Genomic DNA, 22,427 nt, shown 5'->3' with positions numbered 1-22,427 from the left:
AGGGCTCCCTTTAGCATCTCTTGTGTTGGTCTGGTTTTAACAAATTCCCTTAATTTCTGCTTATCTGGAAATGTCCTAATTTCACCATCATATTTAAGGGACAATTTTGCTGGGTACATAATTCATGGTCCATCCCATTGTCTTCTCACCTACATGGTTTCTGCTGAGAAATCCAAGCTTAGTCTTATTGGTTGCCCCTTGTAGATAACTTTTCGTTTTTCCCATGCTGCTTTCAGGATCTTTCTTTGTCTTTGGTTTTGGTGAATTTAATTATGGTATGTCTGGGTGATTTTCTTTTGGGGTCTATCCTGTTTGGGGTTTGTTGGACTTCCTGAATGGATATATTCTCATCTTTCATCATACCAGGAAAATTCTCTTCCAACAAATCTTTGACAATTTTCTCTGTGGTTTTGTCTCTTTCTGTTCTGGAACTCCAATTACATGTAGATTATTCCTTTTGATGGCATCCTACATGAACCTTAGGCTTTCTTCATTCTGTCTTGATCTTTTTTCTGATTGATCCCTTTCCAAAGAAGTGTTCAGGTATTTGCCTTCAATCTCACCAATTCTGTCTTCCATTGATTCAATCCTGTTCCTTTGCCCATTCAATGTTTTACCTATTTCTGAAAATGTAGTATTAATCTTTTGGATTTCTGTCTGTAGATTTTGTACCATTTCTAATTTTTCGTTTATTTTGTCATTTTGTTCTTGTATTGTCTTTCAAAATTGTTCTAGGGTTTTCTCTGTGTTTTCCCTGATTTGTCCTTAATTTGTTGAAGATACCTAAATAGAGTTCTTTTGAATTACTTATCTGGGAGTTCCAGTGCTGCATCTTCCTCAGGGATGTGTTTTGGGTCTGTATTTTGGTCCCCTGTTTCTCCTGCTTTATTGTGCTTCTTTGTTTGGACTGTGATGCTCTGTTGTCTCCAAAGCATTGTGATGTTTTTGTGTTTATATTTAATTGGTGATTGTATGTTGGAGTGACTTGCCCACAATTTTCATTTTCTTTGTATGTTAACTACGCAAGCGGGGTACTGTGCTGTTCTCTATTCATTAGTTGACGGCACTTATACACTCACCACCTGTCTCCTTTCCTGTTATCAGTCTCTCATATGCCCTGCTGACCTTGGCAAATGGAGCCTATTCTTAGGTCCCTGGAATCTGAATGAGAATGCTGTCACTTTAAAATCCAAAACAGCTGCCACTTATAAAGGTTCAAAATGGCTGCACCCTCAGTCACTTTAAATATCTAAATGGCTACCATTTATAAACATTCAAAATGGCTGTGCCCTCGGTCACTTTAAATATCCAATATGGCTGTGCCCTCAGTCACTTTAAATATCTAAAATGCCTGCCACACGTAAACAATCAAACTGGCTGCGCCCTCCAGACAGCAGAAAGTCAACAGCTCAGGTTGTCACCCTTCTTGCTGTTTCCCATTCTAGTCTTGCCCACCAGTGCAGTCAATCCTGCAGCCCTTGGTGACCAGGGCTGATCTTTAGGTCAATTCTCAGGTCCCAACATCTCTTGGAAATATTCAGGCTGTTGGTCCTGTCAGAGTGGCTGACAGTCTGCAGCTCCGACCATCTCTGTACTCACTGCTTTCATTCAGGTGTTTCCACTAGTTGGCACCTAATCCACTCCTGTATAGTTCCTTTCAAAGCTCAGGGCTCCAGGATTATCTTCTGTTATCTCTGTCAATCGGTTTTTCTTTTCTTTGTTGAAGAGCACCTGTGTTGCTTGTCTGCCTATTCCACCATCTTATCGGAAGTCCCATAAAATATTTATTTAAGATTCTTAAGCTGTTAGGGACAAAAATCACCTGACCTGAAGGAGTCTCTTTTAAAATGTTTATCCTCTTCCTGTGGAGGAATATTCATTTGAAAGCTGCTCAGGAGTTCCAGGGTGGTGCAAACAGTTAAGCACTTACCTAGCTGAAAGGCTGGTGGTTAGAATCCACCCAGAGGCCCTTTACAAGTCAGGCCTGGTGATCTGCTTCTGAAAGGCCACAGCCTTGAAAACCCTAAGGAGCAGCTGACTCTGCACACCTAGGGTTGCCATGAGTGCCAGCTAACAATAACAGATAGGAACCATGAAGAACATTTTTGGGACAACTGAGGAAATCTGAATATAGGCATAGCATGTGATGATGGTATTGTGGATATTTAGAAGCATCTTCCTCCTCTTAGGAATGTTTACTGAAGTATTTCGGGAGAATGATCATGATGAAGCTATTTTCAAATGATTTAGAAAGAGAAAGAGATACAGCTAATGTGGCAAAACGTTAAGAACTGGCGAATCAAGCTGAAAAGTATTTGAGTGTTCATAGTACTATTCTTTAAATTTTGCTAAACTTTTAAAGTTTAAAAAATAAAGTATTAGCAAAAGTTAAATGGGCAAATTAACCTCAAGAATGGGATAAGATATCTGTGTATGTGTAATTTCAAAGCAAAGCTGTTGGAGAAATAGGTCCATAATGCAAAGCTAAGTGGAAATGCCACATACCAGGAAGGCTACAGAGACCAGGCAGTCTGGAATCTCAGTGGTTAGACATCTGGAACCCTTCTGGTTACCAATAGCCCCCAGGTCCTATACCTCAGTTCCCAATCTCTCTGGTGTATTTCTAAAATGAATATGATTAAAATTCATTGGTTATCTGCATATTAAAATCTATGATATAACTTCCTACTTCATCTGTAAGGAGCTCTGGGGGTATAGTGCCTAAGGCATTTAACTGCTACGCACAAGGCTGGCGGTTCAACCCCATTAGCCATTCCTCTGAAGGAAGAGTGGGCAATCTACTTCCATAGAGATACCGCCTTGAAAACCCAACGGAGGGGTCACTATGAGTTGGATCCAACTTGATGGCAGTGAGTTTGGTTTGGTTTAGTTCATCTGTGTCACTCACAAACTGATTTCTGTGTTGAACATCCTGTTTCTGTGCATTCTGCCACAAGCAATCTCTCACTGAAATGTTTCTGAAATTAGTTAAGCAAACAAACTTCAATTCTTCAAAAGTACCTGATGGTCATCTCTTAAGAAAACTGCAATGATCATCTTTGCCATATATTTTAAATGAGTTCAATGGATTTCATAACAACACCTCTTAAATCCATTTTGGAATAAGACAAGACTAGAGAAACGAGTGAGCTCTAGTGGCATAGTGCCTAACACATTTGACTGCTAACCAGAAGGTTGGTGGTTCAAACACACCAGCAACTCCTCAGAAGGAAGACTGAGTAATCTACTTCCATAGAGATACCACCCCAGAAACCCAAAAGGGGTCACTATAAGTTGGAATTGACTCGATAGCAGTGAGTTTTTCTTGGGAGAGATATGAGAAAGAGCTCTGGTGGTACAGTGCCTAAGGCACTTGACTGGTAAACAGAAGGTTGGCAAGTTCAAACCTACCAGCCACTCTGCAGAAGGAAGATTGGGCAATCTACTTCTGTAAACATTTACTGCCTCAGAAACCCAAAGGGGGTCGCTATGAGCTGGAATCAACTTGATGGCAGTGAGTTTGGTTTTCTAAAAGTTTTTTAGAGGAATGAGTATAATTCAATCTCACTTGCCTATTGTTTGTTTCTTCCAGAAAAGTCAATCAAGGTGAACACTTATCTCAGAGAGCCAGGTTCTCAGCAGCCCTGTGAAGAGCAGGTAGGCTTCGCCTGGATCTAGGGGCTGGATGAGGTCCTAGCTGCCTTTGTTCCAGGCGAACTCCTATTACAATTCTTAAAACATTAACTTTGATGAAGGTAACAGAGCAATGTGTAAAATTTTCATGACAAGATGACATTTTAAAACCTCGCTACAACTGCAGCTACTGCATACTATTTTTTCTTTTTTTCCTCCTAAAGGCCAAAGTACCCAAATCTTCATAGTGGTGATGTAACGGAATTGTGTAATATTTTCCTTGTTTGGTATTTTTGCAGATAAACGCTGTACCATAATTACATTAGTTTTCTTATACAAAAAAAAAAAAAAAAAACTTTTACAGAATTTTTAAACAAAAAAGGGACTCTCTCAAACTTGGTATTCACTCATGTACCCTAGAGATTTGGGCTTGGAAGGGAAGGGAGCAGTTCTCTAGTCCCTCTTCCCAGTCAGTGGAAAGCCCAATGCTCTCCCAAAACAGAAACTCCTCCCAATTATTAATGCTATTCCCACTGTTCATACTGTTCCCACTTATTTATAAATCTAATGAACTGAGTAATAAATTGTTTATGACTACAGACTCACTGATCTCACTGTTTTGTTTGGATTATTGGTACAGAGAATTCCCAAGCAAAGAAGCAACTGTCCTTTAAACTGCACAGTATAAAAATTCAATACTAAATATCAATCAGAGCTTGAATTTGTATGACCGCAACCTTTCAACGTTTTATACAAATTTTCCCGTTAATCTTAAACACACATTCATTTCTTCTAAGACATCTTCCCTAAAAGGTGATGAGACTTTTTTTGCACTTCAGTATGCTTTCCTAACATTTTTATCTTCCATAATCCAGGAAACATGTATTCTTGTTAAGAACATATTCAATACAGGATAGTTCATTACACATAACTCGTTAATGATCCTTAATGATGTTAACTGGTTGAATAATCCTTTACAAGTTCCTAAACTTGAATGCCTCACCCTTCTGCATCTGAAACACAGTAATAACACCACCTTTTATGGTACTACAGGAGCAAAAACATAAAAGTGTCTGTAAACAGAAGCAATCATTCTTCTAGGGATTAGGGAAAGCATTTAGAAAGCAATTTGATAATAACAGTATAAAGCGGTTTGTATGTTGCCTTCTGATTACCTTGAGGACAAGTGACATACTGTTCTCAATTTGGTTACATTTCAGTGAAGTAATCAACATCACTAAATAGTATATGTAGAAACTGTTGAATTGGTGTATGTTTTCCTGTGTATAGTCTCAACTACAAAATACAAAAAATTTAGGAGAAAAAAAAAAACAGACAAGTTATACACTGAGTCAATAATTGGTCTGAAGTTGGACCCTCAGCAAACTGGTTCCAGCTGTTTCTAAACAGTGTGTGTACTGCCCATTGACCTCATTTAAATAATGTCAATTAAAACTGTGATGACATCCCATGATTTCCAAGGTGCAGAACAATGTGTAGAGACCAATATGTACTTTTTAAAAATTACAGAAGAGGTGAGATTTATTCTTCAGCCCTTTGTAACCTTCTGAATTAATAATAATAATAATATAATAATAATATATTATAGGTTCATGTTTATAGTTCTTCAAACACTTAAGACACCTTCACATAAAATCATATTTCAGTGCCCTCAACAAATTTTTGGGGTGAAGTGAGTGAGTTTACCATTAACAAATGTCATCATTCCCACTACTTCACAACAGGTGTGGTAAATGGTCTTTTTCTTTTCTGTTTTAAGACAAAAATTACTTCAGTTCTTGAAAACCTGTTATAAACTTACATAATTCAATAATAAAAACTTAAAAACAAAAGAACAGTAACAGTGCTCTCTCACCAGAGTTCATAAGTTTCCAAAGCTGATCGACCAGGGCTTCATTGCATAAAGGAGACTCCATGTTCTTAGTAAAGGGTGGATTCTTAGTTAACATGTTTAGAATCTTATGCCTGAAAAGTTAAAAAATTATTATTATTATTATTATTGCTGACCATTTAATAAAACATTGAATGCTATCTATAGTTTCTTCTTCCTATTGTATCATCTCCCCTCTTAGGTCTAGCTTTGTGTTTAGGTTAGTTTCAAAAGACATTAATATTGCATTTTAAATATTTACTATTTGTTTTTTCACTAAAAAATTCTGGCAGTTTTATTGTTTTTAAAATCTCCTTACTGGATAATGAAGTCCTCTAAAACCTGACTCTAACCAACCTACCTTTGTCATTCTAACTTACCTTTTCCCTCCTACTTCCTAAAATGAATATTCATTCCTGAAATGAATATTTCACCCTAGAAAAATCTGCATCAAAGATTGGTTAATAAGTATAAAAATTTTAAATGGAGCAAAAAATTACACATAGGCCAAGAAGAAGCCTACATTTGAGATAATAAAATGAACCATGTTATTGTTGTTATGTGCTGTCAAGTTGGACCCGACTCATGGCAACTCCTCCTTGGGTTTCCAAGGTGGTATCCCTATGGAAGTAGATTGCCCAACCTTCCTTCCGAGGAGTGGCTGGTGGGTTTGAACCACCAGCCTTCTGGTTAACAGTTAAGTGCCTTAGGCACTACGCCACCAGAGCTCTTAAAATGAACACAGACTTCATTATTACAATATCTTTATAAAGCATGGAGGTAAGCTTTATTTGAGAAGAATCCATTAAGAAAAGTACCCCCACAGAGAATAGTGAAACCCTACGATTAAAAGTTTGTATCTCTTGTGAGAAGTTACCTGAATAGTGTTGTGTTCTCTGAAAATGGAAAATGTGATCAAAATAAGATTTGAAAAAGAAAACGTTTACTGGTATGAGTAGGATACAGCATAAGAGGATGAAGAAAGGAAGGGATTAACAAGAAAATAGTCTAGTATTCAGCGAGTGAAGTAAACTTTATTAACAATATGTTTTTAAAATATTTTTTCCAAAGGCTAATCAAATAAAAATGGACATGAATAAACACACAACATATCCCATATTTAAAAAAAAAAACATACAATTGGTTCCACATATAATCAACTGAAAACATTCAATTCATTTTAGAACTTGTGAAACCAGAAAAATATAACACAAAAAACTAACCTTACATATGGTACAGGGTCAGTCTGAATCATATTAAGTAGCCACTGTAGTTCTTCATAACTCCTGTCCACTGAAAATAAGGAAATGTATTTGTTGTTAACTATAACAAATAACAAGTGGCAAGTAGGGAATTTATGCATAATATTTAGGATTCTGCCTTAGTTAGATTCCCAACCAGAGCTGAAGGCCAATACACAAGTTTTCGTATTTCTCATGCAATGGGTAATAACTTCATAACTTTTATAAGCTTTGTGCTTACATGTAGTTGTTATAAATAGAACCAAGTACATGTTTTTCATTAAAGCTCAAATCAATGGCAAACAGCATCAAGCCAATTATAATTTATAATAAATTTATTATTAAAGACCCTGGGTTAGAAAAGAGTAACTCTAATTGGACAAAATGTGTTTCAACAAAGGCTTGTTTCTAAATGTTTAGAACAAATTATAGGGAGGTTTAATATACAACGTTAACCCAGCAATATTATACATATGTATTATACATGTATTATACATATGTTCAACTGTTTTTTTCCCCAAGTAGTTTCTTCCATTTAGGACTAAATAGAAGTCTTAACTTTTCAACATAACATAAAAAACAATCATAAAAACTGTGATAGGAATGGAAATGACATAAACAAACTGACTCATTAACCATGTCATTCACCTTTTCAACAAGTTTTGCTTTTATGAATTTGAAAGCTTTCCTTTTATACCCAGAATTTTCTTTCTAATATTTTCCATTTTCTACTTTAAGTACCAATATTTAAATTTACTATTTAGCAATCATTAAAGTCTAAATCTATGGATTACATATAAACACCACTCTTTTATATCAATTAGTTTGACATCCTTTTGGAAACCCTAATACTTGTCACTCTATTTAATTTTAGGTTGTGCTAGCTCATGAAAGAATCTTTGTATTTCTAACACAGTGAGTATCATCCACACACCTTAGGAAAGAAGGTCGGAAAAAGTGGCATATTTGGTGAATGTCATGACTCTAGATTTTAGAACTATCAAAATGCCAAAACAAAACTGGGAATTGATACAGAATTATGTTGTTTTTCCCAAGATATTTATTTTTAAAAATCACTATTGTTACCATCATTTCTTAAAACAAAGGCTGTTTTAATTCTAGTAAAAAAAAGACAGGGAACAACCATTCAGGAAAGAATCAACTCTGGAGATCCTGGATCCTGGACAGAGTAGGAGGAAAAACATGGAACAAAACCCAGAAACTCAATAATGACCAGAATTACTGGTCAGATGAAATCTGGTGAGTCTCCCAATACTATGGCCCTGGAACACATTCTGCACCTGGAATAAACCTCACCTCCAGGGGGAGGTTCTCAGCCCAATAGCTAACAAGATGTACATGCAGACCACTTAACCCAGGTTGACACACCCACACACTCAATGGTAACACATCCCTTAGAGCAATAGACCATGGGACACCAGAGGACCAACATTCAAACTAAGGAAATGCAGGACAAACAGGAGTGCATGAATGTGAGGGGCACAAGGGGAGGGTTATAGGGTAGGGAGGGGAAGAGTCTAGGTTAGGTTTGGACATGGCGAATCGGGAATGAAACCAAATGTACACGTTACGTTTAATGTAAAACTACCTCTTAAAATAAAAATTAAAAAAAAAAAAAGTATTAACAAATGACAATTTTTTCTGAACTTAAACTAATGGATAGGTAAGTACAGTATAGTGTATATATCCTACATGAACTTAAACCAAATATAGAATCTACACACTGCATTGTTCTATACTGTAGAACAATGTATATACAGCATAGAATGCATATATAGTATAGAACAATGTTCTATAAAGGCTCTGTAGTTCTATAATGGTCTGAGTATATATTTCTCTACTTAACATTTTTAAATCAACCAGTATCAGGAAAGCTAGATGAATGGAAAAGGAACAGGAATGGAAAAAAGAGAATGCTAGCACAGTGTGAAAAATGTAACCAATGCCATGGAACAATCTGTAAAAAAAAAAAACAAAAACTTGTTAAATGGGAACTTAATTTGCTATGTAAACCTTCAGCTAAAACATAGTAAAATACTATTTTTCCCTCACACCCGCCTCTCTTTCTACGGTAAGACAAGAAGTATTTTTTTCTTTTTAACATTTCCTATATTTTGATGGAATAATTTGGCATTTTAGATATAGATTACATTTACATATTTCTTATACCAAAAAAACCAAACTCACTGCCATCAAGTTGATCACAACTCATAGCAAGCCTTCCTTGGGTTTCCACGGCGGTATCTCTATGGAAGTAGACTGCCCAATCTTCCTTCCAAGGAATGGGTGGTGGGTTTGAACCACCAGCCTTCTGGTTAGCAGTCAAATAACTCAGGTACTTTATAGTTGTATATTATTTGGTATAATTATTATTTAAAATTGCATTATATTTGATAACTATTTTACCATATAATTAACCTCCTCTTTTTTTTTTTTTTTTAATCTTTTTATTGTGGCTTGGGTGAAATTTTACAGAGGAAATTTGTTTTCCATTCAACAGTTCATGGACATTGTTTCACGACACTGATGACAACCCCCACAATGCAACAGCTCTCTTCTCACTTCCTCCTTGTGCTTATTACACTTCCTCCCTGTGGCTACACTTCCTCCCTGTGGCTAACCTTTCTCTGTCTTACCTATGCATTCCTGCTTTCCTCACTTTCTCCCTGCACAAATGCTGCCCTTCTGATCTCTCATGGTTGACTGTTCTAAGGAGTGCAACTCCCTAGTGTAATTGTTCAGCTCACAGGCCTGTCTATTGTTTGGCTGAAAGTTAAACCACAGGAATGAGTCCAACTCCAGGCCCAAAGGGTAACTAAGGGCCAAAGTCTCCGAGGTTTCACCAGTCTCTATCTCCCCAGTAATCTTGGTCTTTTTAATGTTTTGATTAAGCTTAACTATTTTACAAGTATAGTTGCTTATCACTAGCATCTTTCATTTCACACTTTCACCAATCTTGAATTATTTATTTTGATTCATTGACAGAGCTGAAAAAGGCTCTTCAGGAAATTTTGTTTTAAGAATTCTACATAGGCAATGTGTTTCCAAGCCTCCAAAGCTATGTGAGCAACAACTTGGAGAGGCAGAAAATCTTACATCATAATTTCCCGTAAAAATTATGTAGGTATTGGTTTATTGTCTTCTGACTTTTCATATTCTGAAGAAGTCAGGGGCCAGATTACTCCCTTATCCTGTAAAATAACCTACTTCAGATATTGCTAAGAACCACAAAGTTTGTCCTTAACCTTAAATTTGAAACTTCATCAGGCTGTCAAGCTTAGGACTTTTGAAGTGTTCTTTCTTAGATCATGACTTTTTTTTTTACTATCCATTCCAGTTTTCAGGACTCACTATTTTTCTTTTAACATTTTGTCTCTTCACCTTTTTCCTCTGAGTTTTTGAAATATTTTGAATATGTATTATTCTGTTACACAGTTTTTGGTCTTATGTTTTTGTCATGTTCATGACGTCTTGTCTAATCCCTGTACCAAGATCATTGTTTAAGTCTCTGGGTCTGCTTTCACAGACAAAAATTTTTGCACAGGTACAAGATGTTTTCTTCAATCCTTACAATGCTAGGTGGAAATTTCTCAAAAGTCTTTTCCTATTTCTTAAAATAACATGTAACAAAAGGTACAGAAGTATATACTAACCTCTGGGAAAAGCCAAGAAAACTATAATTTTGTTTTTTTCTCATTTAACACTTTTATACAGATTCTTCCACCATCCAGCTGCCAATCTGTCATACTATGGCAGTCTGCGTGTTGCTCTGATGCTGGGAGCTATGCCACTGCAGGGTCACCCACCGTGGGACAGGTTTCAGTGGAATTTCCAGTGTAAGACAGACTAGGAAGAAGGAACTGATGATTTACTTCTGAAAAAACTGACCAGGGAAAACCTTAGGAATAGCAGCAAACACTGTATGATACAGTGCTGGGACAAGAGCTCTCAGGCTGGAAGACACCATTGCTAATGCAGACACTACACACAAACCAAGAGGTAGTCATTTGAACTATGGTATGGTTTAAAATCAGGAAAGGTGTGTGTCAGGGTTGTATGTTTTCACCATACTTATTAATTCTGCATGCTGAACAGCAAATCTGAGAAGCTAGACTACATGAAGAACACAGCATCAGGAATGGAGGAAATTCATTAACAACCCGCAATATGTAGATGTTACAACCTTGCTTGCTGAAACTGAGAGGACACGAAGCACTTACTGATGAAGATCACCAACTACAATGCTCACAATTGGACCAACAGCAACATCATGATAAAAAGAGAAAAGGCTGAAGTTGCCAAAACTGGATCCACAATCAACGCCCATGGATTTAGCAGTCAAAATATAAATCAACAGGTTGCATTGGGCAAACGTGCTGCAAAACCTCTTTAAAGCGTTAAAAAGCAAAAATGTCACCTTGAGGACTAAGGTGTGCTGGACATAAACCACGATATTTTCAATCACCTTATATGCATAAGAAAGCTGGACAATGAATAATGACAACTGAAGACAAATGGCAGCATTTGAATTATGGTTTGGAGGAGGAGTGCTGAACATACCATGAACTGTCAAAAGAAGGAACAAACTGTCTTGGAAGAGGTATGGTCAGAATGTTCCTTAGAAATAAGGATGGTGAGACTTTATCTCACGTACTCTGGACATGTTATTAAGAGGGACTGGTCTCTGGAGAAGGTCAGTGAAAAAGAGGAAGACCCTCAATGAGATGGACTGATACAGTGGCTGCAACAGTGGGCTCAAACACAGCACATACTAAAGACTCAGTGGGCTCGAACACAGCAGATACTGAAGACTCAGTGGGCTCAAACACAGCAGACACTAATGACTCAGTGGGCTCAATACAGCAGATACTAGAGACTCAGTGGGCTCAAACACAGCAGATACTAATGACTGTGGGAATCGTGTAGGACCCGGCAATGCTTCGCTCTGTTGCATGGGGGACTGCCGTGTCAGAGTGGACTCAAGGGCAACTAACAACAGGAACAACATACAGACTCTACAGGGACCAAACATTTTCTCTAAGTTAACTTAAAATGAAAATACTTGTATGGCACATAATATGAAAATGCCAATCATATAAGCCTGGTTTTAAGAAAGAAATATTTTTTTCAAAAATTATATAAGCTGAGACTACTAAGAACTGCCACTACTGACTGTTCTGAATCAGGGCCACAACAGATGGAACCTTACAGGATGGGAAAGAAATGTAGAACAGAACTGAAATTCTTAACAAGTCTAGATTCACTAGACTGGATGAGACAGAGGACTTCTTGAGACATACTTTAAACCTTAAACTGAAATTATCCCTAGGACTCACCTTTTAGCTAAATAACAGATTGGCTCATAAAATAAAAAGTATAACCCTTGAGTAATGAGCTTCTTTAAGAAAAACCAGCTATAAGAGACCACATGGTCAAATAATACTCTAAAGAGAAAATGAGAAGATAAATAGGCAAGAAAACTAGATTACTAAAATGGTACAAATAGAGTGGAATGAAGAAAATAATGACACATTGTGAAAAATGTAACATCACTGAATAATGTCTGTAAAAACTGTTAAATAGGAACTTAATTTGCTGTGTAAACTCTCACTTTAAACACAACAAAGAACTATTATTAAAAAATATGAACATGTAATCACCAGCCATTCCTCCAAAGGAAGGTTGGGCAATCTACTTCGTAGTGATACTGCCTCGGAAACCCAAGGAGGGGTTGCAATGAGTCAGAGCCGACTCAATGGCAATGAGTTGAGATGCATTTGTAAAACATTACCTTTAGTATAATCAACAACTGCTTCCAAGGCTGCTATCCTAATGTCCACAAAATGGCCGTATTCAGCATAAGACTTAAAAAGAGCTGGATCACTTGGCACATGTCCATTCTTCTGAAGCACCCGTATGGCTCTCAAACAACTAGGGGATAAAAAAGCAATTACACCACAGCTCACTTATCACCACGGTTAGGTTCCAGAAAGCAAGTCGATGTGTGAAAACTGGCATTATGTGAAATGGAACATGACCACATCCAATCACAGAGTGAAGATGACAACATCGTTACATAACTGACAAAGCACTGAGAATCAAGGCCCAACCAAGTTGACACATAACCTTAACCATCACATCCAGCATCACTCTCACCTCGCACCCTGATATTCATTATTACCTGACATATGTCATTAATTCACAAAACAGATGTTTACTATTGTCATAAATTGGAAATGTTGGATAATGAGACAGTCAGTAAGTGAGGAATAGGTGTAAAACCTTGTGTTTAAGTATACTGAACCAAATTTATTTCCTAAGCTTGTTGTTGCCGTTATGTGCCGTCGAGTCGGACCCAACTCATAGTGACCCCTCTTTGGGTTTCCAAGGCAGTATCACTACGGAAGTGGATTGCTCCATCTTCCTTCCGAGGAGCGGCTGGTGGGTTTTGAACCACCAGCCTTCTAGTTAGCAGTCAAGTGCCTTAGGCACTAAGCTACCAGAGCTCCTATTTCCTAAGCAGCACAGGTTAATTTGTGGCAGTAAACTGAACAACTGATGTGATTTAAATCTGTCCTTCAGTTTTTTAATACTAAATTGTTGCAATGATCATAAAACTTCAAAATTAATAGCCCAATTCTCTTAAAACAAAACAAATTCCAAAACTTGTTTGGAAACTCAAAGCCTCAAGTTCCATTATGTGGCTCATAACAACATCATTACTAATAAAAAAAAAATTATTTAAAATGAAACATAATTTAGATATTTTCTCCAGAAGTTTCAGTAACATGGTTTAGTCAAAATATATATGAAAGGTGCAAAACGTTTGAATCAGTAAATCAACTTTTAACAAACTTGCAAAGAAACAGAATTTTTGATAGTTACATAAAAAGTTGGTAGAAGCAAAAACACTATCTAAAAAGTCTGAAAATATAGGGACTTTTATAATATATCCAATGAGATAGAAAATTATGCAAAAACAAAACCTAACCCACTGCCATCCAGTCGATTCTGACTCAGATAGACCCTAGAGGGTTTCCAAGGCTGTAAATCTTTACAGAAGCAGACTGCCTCATCTTTTGTCATGCAGAGTGGCTGGTGGATCTGAACCACCAACCTGTTGGTTAGCAGTCGAAGACTTTAACCACCGCACCACCAGCACTCTAGAATATTATGCAGACATCAAAAATAATGCTTTTGAAGAATTTCAGATGACATGAGAACATGTTTATGAGAACAATATAAAAACTATATATATAATATAATCTCAAGTATAAGAAGTTATAGGGTTACTGAGTGAGAAAACGCTTTAAGGACAGTCTCTAAAACATTATCAATTTATAAATGGGTGGTAAATCCTCAGATTTTCATTTTCTCTTTTTTCCCAGTTTTCTATAATGAGGTAAATGTTTTATTATTATAAAAACAAGTAAAGAACTGAATCATACCTGACAGTGATGGTATGTCTATAACTTGGAAGAAGTTTTTCCATATTCAGAAACCTGGTGATTTCTTCCAGAATGAGCCGCACATCAGGATTCAAGTTATCCAAAGTTCGAACTTCATTATTCACACTGACTGCAGGTGTGACAGAGTTGGCAAGGGCGTCTATCATTTCTGCACGATAATAGTTATCTGAAAACTAAGCCAAAGAATAGTTTAAGAGACAATAACAAAATTCACATTTTTATTAAAAGGTAATACAATATGTGTAATTCAAAACATAATTTATCTGAAAACATAAGCAAGTTCTCTTAAGTACTCAACTATGTACTCTAGAGAGTGACATTGGAAAATAAAATGAAAAAAATTCACTGACCAGTGATACATTAATTTACTGAACAAATACTTATTACATGTAAGGCTTCCTTATAGTAACTGTGGTATAAAGTTGTGTGTCACCTTGGCTGGGCTGTGTATTTGAGTGGCTGGACAGCTGGATATTATTCCCCATGATGAGACTGTAATCATCTTATGGTGAATTCTGCTGTGAGCAGCTAGAGAGCTGCTCTTAGGGTGTGGCCTGCTTCTAGTACATAAGGAGAAGCTTTGGGAAAGGTCTCTAGCTTTTGGCACATCTAGATCCTGCCATGTTGCCTGCCAATCTTAGGACTCTTCCTAGACTTGAACTGGTAGCCTGCTGGGTTGTCTGCTACTCTTGGGACTGTGCCATTTTACCTGTCGATCTTGGGTTTGTCAGCCTCAGCAGCCAGCAGCTGCCTGAGTCAGAAAAAGCCTCCAGCTCAAGTGGGCCTGCAACAGGAGGCAGAGCTGAAGCCCAAGGTCGAGAGACCTTCACCCAGGCCCTAGAGGTGGCACTCTGAACTCGGACTTCAAGCCTTCTAAACTGTAAGAAGCCATACATTTGTGGTATGTCTGTTACAGCAGCACTACAGAACCAAGACAGTAACCAGCCAGATTCTTCAACAACCACAGTCCCCAATTCCTGCTGATAACCACAGCTTCCAATCAGCTAGTTAGTGCTCTACTGTCTATATAAACACACAGCCAAGGCTCACCAGCAATTTGAAGGAAGAATCAACATAAAAAAATAGAGACCAGAATTTTCATATCACCCAGAAAGTCCACTGTTAGGAATATGCTCCAAAGACTTGAAAGCAAGGACTCAAACAGACTTTATACCAATATTCACTGCAAAATTATTTACAGTAGCCAGAAGTAAAAAAACCACACAAGTGTCCATCAACAGATGACTGGATATACAAAACGTAGTATATGCACACAATGCGATAGCTGGGCCAAGCAAACGCACAAAGACAAGAATTTACCGGTGGTTATCAGGCGTTGGGGGAAGGGGGAATGGGGAGTCGATGCTTGAGTGTTGCCGAGTTTCTGTTTGGAGCGATGGGAGAATTTTAGATATGGATGATGGTGATAGTTGCACAATATATGAGTTTAAATAATGTCACTGAATTGTACACTTGAAAATGGTTAATGTGGCAATTTTGGGCCTATATATATATTGTCACAGTAAAATTAAAAACAAAACACTCATGGGAACAATTAGTCCAAAGGAGGACCATGCAAACCTCAGCCTCCATGACTTTTAAACCAGAAGAACTAGATGGAACCCGGCTGCCACTATAGGACGCTCTGAAAGGGATCACAATAAAAAGTCCTGGACAGAGTGGGAGAAAAATGTGGAATAAAACTCAGAATCATAAAAAAGACCAGGCTTACTGGTTTGATACAGACTAGTGTAACCCCTAGGAGCTCTGGTGGCATAATGCCTAAGGCATTTGACTGCTAACCAGAAGGCTGGCAGTTCAAACCCACCAGTCCCTCCCAGGAAGGAAGGTTGGGCAATCTACTTCCGTAGTGATACCACTTCAGAAACCCAAGGAGGGGTTGCTATGAGTCGGATCTGACTCGACAGCAGTGTGTTTGGTTTTGGTTTGAGTGTAACCCCTGAGACATGGCCCTTAGTCACCCTTCAAGCCTGGAATGAATTCATGCCATGGCTCAACTTTCAGCCAAACAACAGACAGACCTCTAAGCTGAACAGTAACACCAAAGAAGTAGCACTCCCTGGAGCAATCAACCACCCAGATCCAAAGGGCAGCATTTGCGCAGGGGTAAAGCTCAGGGCAGGAAAGGATAGGACAGAAGGATAAATGGACATGGAAAACACAGAGTGGGAGTGAGAAGAGTACTGTTAAATTGTGGGGATTGCAATCAATGTTACAAAACAGAATGTGTATGACCTGTTGAATGGTAAAACCAATTTGCTCTGTAAATTTTTACCCAAATCACAATAAAACATTAAAAAAAAAAAGACCAAAGGGAAGCTTCTGAACCCTCCTCTCCATCCATGGTAATAAATAAAACACAATATTATATTTGCTCGGGGAAAAAGAAAAGCAACTTGGAGAAAATAATAGCATCCAGAAAACCAGCAGAAATAAAAATTTATATTGTCTGAGAACCAACAAATAATATACCTTCTAAGCGTATAAAATTATTTGTCAAAGAAAAATGAAACTCACAGAGAATAAAAATCAAAATTAAACTGAAAGATAAAAAAATTAAATATATTCCAAAATTTTGAGCATACAAAGATAAGAAATAGGAGAGAACAGCATAAAGAAATTAGAAGGTTGGAATAGGAGAAAACATATCAATAAATTCTAGAAAGAGAAGCAGAGGAAATGGAGGGGGAAACTGTTTTAAAAAATTAATTCCATACCATGTCCCAGAGCCAAAAAACATAAGATTTCAGACTGAAAGGGCCCACGGACCATCTAGCCCAATGTTGTTCCCAATTCACAGGGGGAACGCCAGTGAGATTTCAGGACACTGAAGAGAAACACATGCTGCAACGTATGTTTTCTATCTTCCAGAGAGAAAACATGTGCTGCACACACAAAAGAACAGAAATGCAAAGGGCGCTGGGCTTCTCCCACTAGCACTAGCAAAGATAATAGAACAATGCTTTCAAAACTCCGAGGGCTCTCGAAATCATCTTTAAATTTAACCAAAAATGTCCCCTGAAGTCTCCTCAGAAGCAAACAAACAATGGTTTACTTTAACTAGTGATGAAGTCTCCTCAAAAGCAAACAAACAATGGTTTCCTTTAACCAGTGAAAAAGGTCTACCTTGAGCATCGTGCTCTTTTCAGAACTGCCCACGTGGGATCAAGGTGACAAAAGCAACTGGAGAGAAAGATTAGCGAGGAACCTTAGGGGGAACTTTATATTAATGGGGGAGGAACAACTTAGAAAAGGAGGGTGGGGATGCCCAAGGTGAGGAAGTGTCACAGAATTTTTCATGTAGAAACTGCTGAATCGGTTTTGCTGTGTATATTCTCAATGACAAAACAAAATGGAAAAAAAAATAAAAATCTGAGGGAAAAGTTATTTTTCACCCCAAAGTCTAAACCCAGCCAAACATCAAGTAAAAGAGTAGAATAAAAACACTGCCCAACCTATATGGACTCAAAGAGTTTACCTTCCTTGCACTCTTTTTTCCTCCTGAAAATTTCCCGTGGCAGTTTATTTAAAGTACATCCACCGATTTTTTTTTCATACTTCCTTTGAAAGGTGAAAACTAATTCCTCTCGCTATGTGTGCTGAACTTAGTGACTCACTTTTAATTACCAGAATCTAGCAGAAGTGATATGTAAGGGCATAATAAGCATTGTGCCTTCCTCCTTGGCCTCTCTGGATCACTCAGTCTACATGAAGCCAGCAGGCAAGCTGTGAGAACCCATCAACCAGCAAGGAACTGAGGACTCCTGTTAATAAAGTAGATCCACCAGCCCTGCCCTGTCCTGCCTTCAGGGGATGGCCCAACAGTTTGATTGCAACCTCATGAGAAATCCTGATCTAAAACCACCCATTTAAACCACTCCCAAACACATGACCCACCAAAACTGTAAGACAGTGTGTTTTGGGTAGATAATCAACTGATAAACAGCAGCTGTTCAATAAATACTTAATAAATACATAAAGTTCCTAATGGGATCAACATGTCTTCTTTCTGTTTAACATGGTAAACTACCTGTTATGTGCTGTCAAGTCAGCCCCGACTCGTAACGACCACTCCTTGGGTTTCTGAGGCAGTATCACTACAGAAGTAGATTGACCAACCTTCCTTCTGAGGAGTGGCGGTGGGTTTGAACCTCCAGCCTTCTGGTTAGCAGTCAAGTGCCTTAGGCACTACACTACCAGAGCTCCCAGTAAACTACCTAGCATAGCATATATTCTTAAAAACATGGATTGATAACTAGTGTAATGAAAGAATTTTGACTCACAGTATTCAATAACTCTTTGTCAAATAAATGAATAAATACACACAATAGTAACAAAAGGTAAAGTTCGCAATGAACAAGTTAACTCCAAGAGGGAACTGCCTTTTGGTAAAAGAAAGAAGAATATAAATATAATTGTGCCGTCAGACTTCACCAAAACCAGGTTTAGTTGCTACCCTAAAATGTGATGCATCACTCTCTCCACATTGTAAAATGTGTGTGAAGAACAATTTCATTTTCCTTCCACTGATTATTCTAACCAATCTTATTTGCATGTCTCTACCTCCAGAAATTTCAACTACCATGGACTCATCAGTGACTAAACGTTTCTTTACAAGAACAAAATATCAATGTGTAGTTTCACTAATATTCATTAAGAAAAGTACCTTACCTTATTTTTTCTGTTGTCATTATACTTGATTAAGTCTAAAATAAATGTTAAGACTTCTTTGGGACAGAGGTTATGAACATCTCTCAACAATGCCATTGCAACTGGCATAGTCTACAAAAAAAAAAAAAATTTCTTAAGCATATAATCTAATGCTATTATTACTGCAATTCATTGAATTAAATATAGAAAGAGCATTAATCTAAACCAAGTCAAAACCCCATCGCTCCCAACCTGGTTCACTGAAAACATCTGTAAAGCATTCTGCCTTAAGAGAAGAAATGAGTAGGAAACAAGGGAACAGCTGCATGAACCAAAGCACTGCAGTCCATGCATCTTGGAGGAAAGTGTATGTAATGTAAATTACATAAATCTAGTTCTGTGTCCTACAGAAAAGGTGTAAGTTTTAGCAATAGGCAGACAACTATTCTACTCCTGACCTATGTACCCACTAAGCTAGTTGCTTACTGACAAGAAGCCTCATTTTCCCCACAACCATTTTGAGGATTAAATGATGTAATGGCTGCAATCATGTGTCATACAGTACAGCTCAATGACCACTGTTAGTAAACACTGACTCTCCAGTACCATTCCCATTCTCAGCCTAAGGTTTCAAGAAAAATAGTAAATTATCTGAAAGTCAGCTGAACTTTCTCCTTTCTAAATTTACATAAACAATTTCTCTAAGGAGGCAGATATGTGGCTCATACGTGGTGGTAATTTCTACTAGTGAGATGAAGCTAATTGATCTCCAGGCAGAACTACGGATGAGTAGACAGCATAGTCCTCCGGAGACAGGGAGATTCATACCATTGCCTCTTCTTACTCAAAAAGCTATTCCCTCTAAACTGGGGGCTAGAAAGGGGTGACTCCTTTGCTTGCTTGAAGGAGCAGAAGCTATGGGAGCAACAGCAGCAGTCCAAGTCAGTGCTCTAAGAGCAACCGAGGGTCATTTGTCCACAGACCTATCTGTCCTATGCCCCCTCTGCCCTTGGAGACTCAAATTTGATTCAGGCACCAATCTTCTTTCTCCTGTCCACTAAAAATACTAAATGAAAGGTGAGTTGGTCTAAAAGTATTGTTCTTCAAGTTCTAACTGTAACTCACAGTAAGAAACACACTTCATATGCCAACCTGGCACACATACATTATAGATGCAATCTATATAAACCAAAAAAAAAGTAACAGCAAAAAAAAAAAAAAAAGTATAGCTACCCCTCATCACATGTGATGCATTTTGGTATGTTGCCCATTGTTTTCTTTTACAAATACACACCCACACACATACATATACTTAAAAAGTTGGTAAAAACTTGAAATTGATTTCACAACCCTCTCACTAATGGGTCACACATGCCATCTTGAAACAATGATATATGGAAGCACAAGGAAATAATGAAAGGAATATACTGAGTAGAATACAGAGATTAACTTATTTCCGTACCATAAATTAGTGTAATGGCAATAATGGAGCTGATCAGAGCATTAAGTACTAGCAAATGTTCGTTTCTCTAATATAATTGGATACCACAGGCTTCTAAGATTAAACCAAGATTGGCTTTCCACACACCTGGATCACTCTACATCTACTTTGCTAATGAAATTTACTATAGCGTGATCTTCACTCTGAGTGCTGCTAAACAACCCTTTTACCCTTCCCTCTATGAAATGTCTCAACTTGTCTAGCAAGCCCCTCAGTAGTCTCTTGTTTTCACTCTGCTTTCCACCTGTCTCAGAAAAAGGAATGTCTTACCTTTTCTAAGACTAACCTCCCAAACGGTGCCCCACCCTCTACCAACAACTGCAGAATTTACTTTCTCTCACTTGATTATTTCATCTCTCCCTTTCCACTGGTTTCTTGTTCTCTGCCAAACATGCTTTAAGTTCTTCCTCTGTGTATACAAAACAAAACAAATTTTTCCTCCACTTTCCTTTATCTTCAAGATAGCCTCCTTCCTCATTCTTTTCTACAAAATCATGAAAGAATAGGTTTCATTTTCTCCACTTTGACTCCGCTTTTCTTCCCCAGTTCAATCTAGTTATCCGAGCTCAAAAAAATTTTACAAATTACTTCCAAACTGTCGCATGCTACTCACTCTGCCAGTTCTACACCCCTTCCTAAAACAGTGACTAACCCACCACATCACTACCGCTATTTCCTAAATTACCATTTACAGAAAACTTCTAGTGTGATAAGCATAGTGTAAAACACTTCATGTTTGATCCTATCTTACTCTAAAGAAGATCCATCTTATAATTCAGTAAGCTGAGGCTTAAAACGTTAAGAAACTTGCCCATGTGTAAACTGCCCGTGAGCAGCAGAGCTGGGAGGGGAACTCACATATGTGCCTAGAGTTCTTTGCTTTGCTGCCTCTCATCATACAAACTGTCCATATTCCAGAAGATGTGCCATGAGAAGAACTTACACACACCTCCATCCTCTATGCAACCCACCACGAGGAAAAACTTTCCATTTCTAGTCTCTTTACACTTGGAAGAACAATGATGCAGTTTGCTTCCATAAAGATTAACAGCCTTAGAAACCCAATGGGGGTTGCTAGGAGTTGGAATTGACTCAATGGCAGTGAGTTTGAGTTTTTTGAGTCTTTCTACCATTATTGTGGATAGTGAGATTTACTTGCACACAGGCCATAAAACCAATGAGCAATCACTTCAAGTTCTGGAAAACATTTTAGAAGCCAAAAAAAAAAAAAAAAAAGGAAACTTTTCATAGGAAAGTAGGGCTCTGAACCAGTTCAAACTAGTTCAGTCATGGTCAATGCAGTGAAATCAGAACAGACTCGAATCTGTAAAATGTGGGCGTATTGAGACAATAACCAGGACAGAAAACATTACAGGTTCAAGCCCTGGAATGGAAGATTTGGAAGAGGTGTCGTGAGCCTTTTCAGGAGCCTGATGCAGGAGATTGGATTATTGCCAGGACTGAGGGGAATGACACACATTCAATGTGGCATGGTCACGTGCTATCTTTAAGCTGGGCACTGCTGTTTCCAATTCAGTCAGACAAGGGATTTGGTGGCTATGCAACAACACACACCACCCTTGTTTTCTAAGAGGCAGGTTAAGTTTCTAGCAGGACAGTGACTCATAATTTTTCCTGTTCCAGTTCACCCACATTTTACAAATTCAGGTTACTCTGGTTTCACTCAGTTGGCCATGTCTGAACCAGGAAGAACCAGTTTGAAGCCCTGCAAGAAAGTAAATACACCCATTAACTGAACAGTCTCTAAGTTAAACTGAGATCTATACATAGCGGCATAAAGCATAATCATAAGAAAATGATAAGAAAACTGTACCTTCTGTAGAAAATAACTTTGAAAGCTCATAAAGTTGTTCGTTTTCACAATGTTTGGGCAAGTTTTACAACAAAACATTCTAGTGAAGAGTGACTTCATAGCTGGTGGTCCTGTCCACGTGCTCACCATTGAATTTGCAATCTGAATAATTAGATGAAATCATTTC

General features: G+C 37.8%; 1 protein-coding gene across 1 annotated transcript in view; it reads right to left on the bottom strand.

Annotated features, from left to right (window-relative positions):
* TAF2 (TATA-box binding protein associated factor 2) overlaps positions 1 to 22,427 on the bottom strand; it is a 94,004-nt gene that overhangs the window by 38,132 nt on the left and 33,445 nt on the right. The window contains exons 17-22 of the mRNA XM_007946844.2: positions 22,262 to 22,402; positions 18,948 to 19,058; positions 14,235 to 14,428; positions 12,578 to 12,717; positions 6,748 to 6,817; positions 5,510 to 5,619 (exon numbers count right to left, since the gene is read on the bottom strand). Coding sequence (XP_007945035.1) covers positions 5,510 to 5,619; positions 6,748 to 6,817; positions 12,578 to 12,717; positions 14,235 to 14,428; positions 18,948 to 19,058; positions 22,262 to 22,402 — 766 coding nt within the window. The remainder of the gene's footprint in view (positions 1 to 5,509; positions 5,620 to 6,747; positions 6,818 to 12,577; positions 12,718 to 14,234; positions 14,429 to 18,947; positions 19,059 to 22,261; positions 22,403 to 22,427) is intronic.

Source organism: Orycteropus afer, unplaced genomic scaffold, assembly GCF_000298275.1.
Source record: "Orycteropus afer afer isolate SDZICR_OR568_19922 unplaced genomic scaffold, OryAfe1.0 scaffold00173, whole genome shotgun sequence".
NCBI lineage: Eukaryota > Metazoa > Chordata > Mammalia > Tubulidentata > Orycteropodidae > Orycteropus > Orycteropus afer.
Note: the sequence above shows the minus strand (reverse complement) of the source record. Positions and strands in the feature narration are given on the sequence as shown.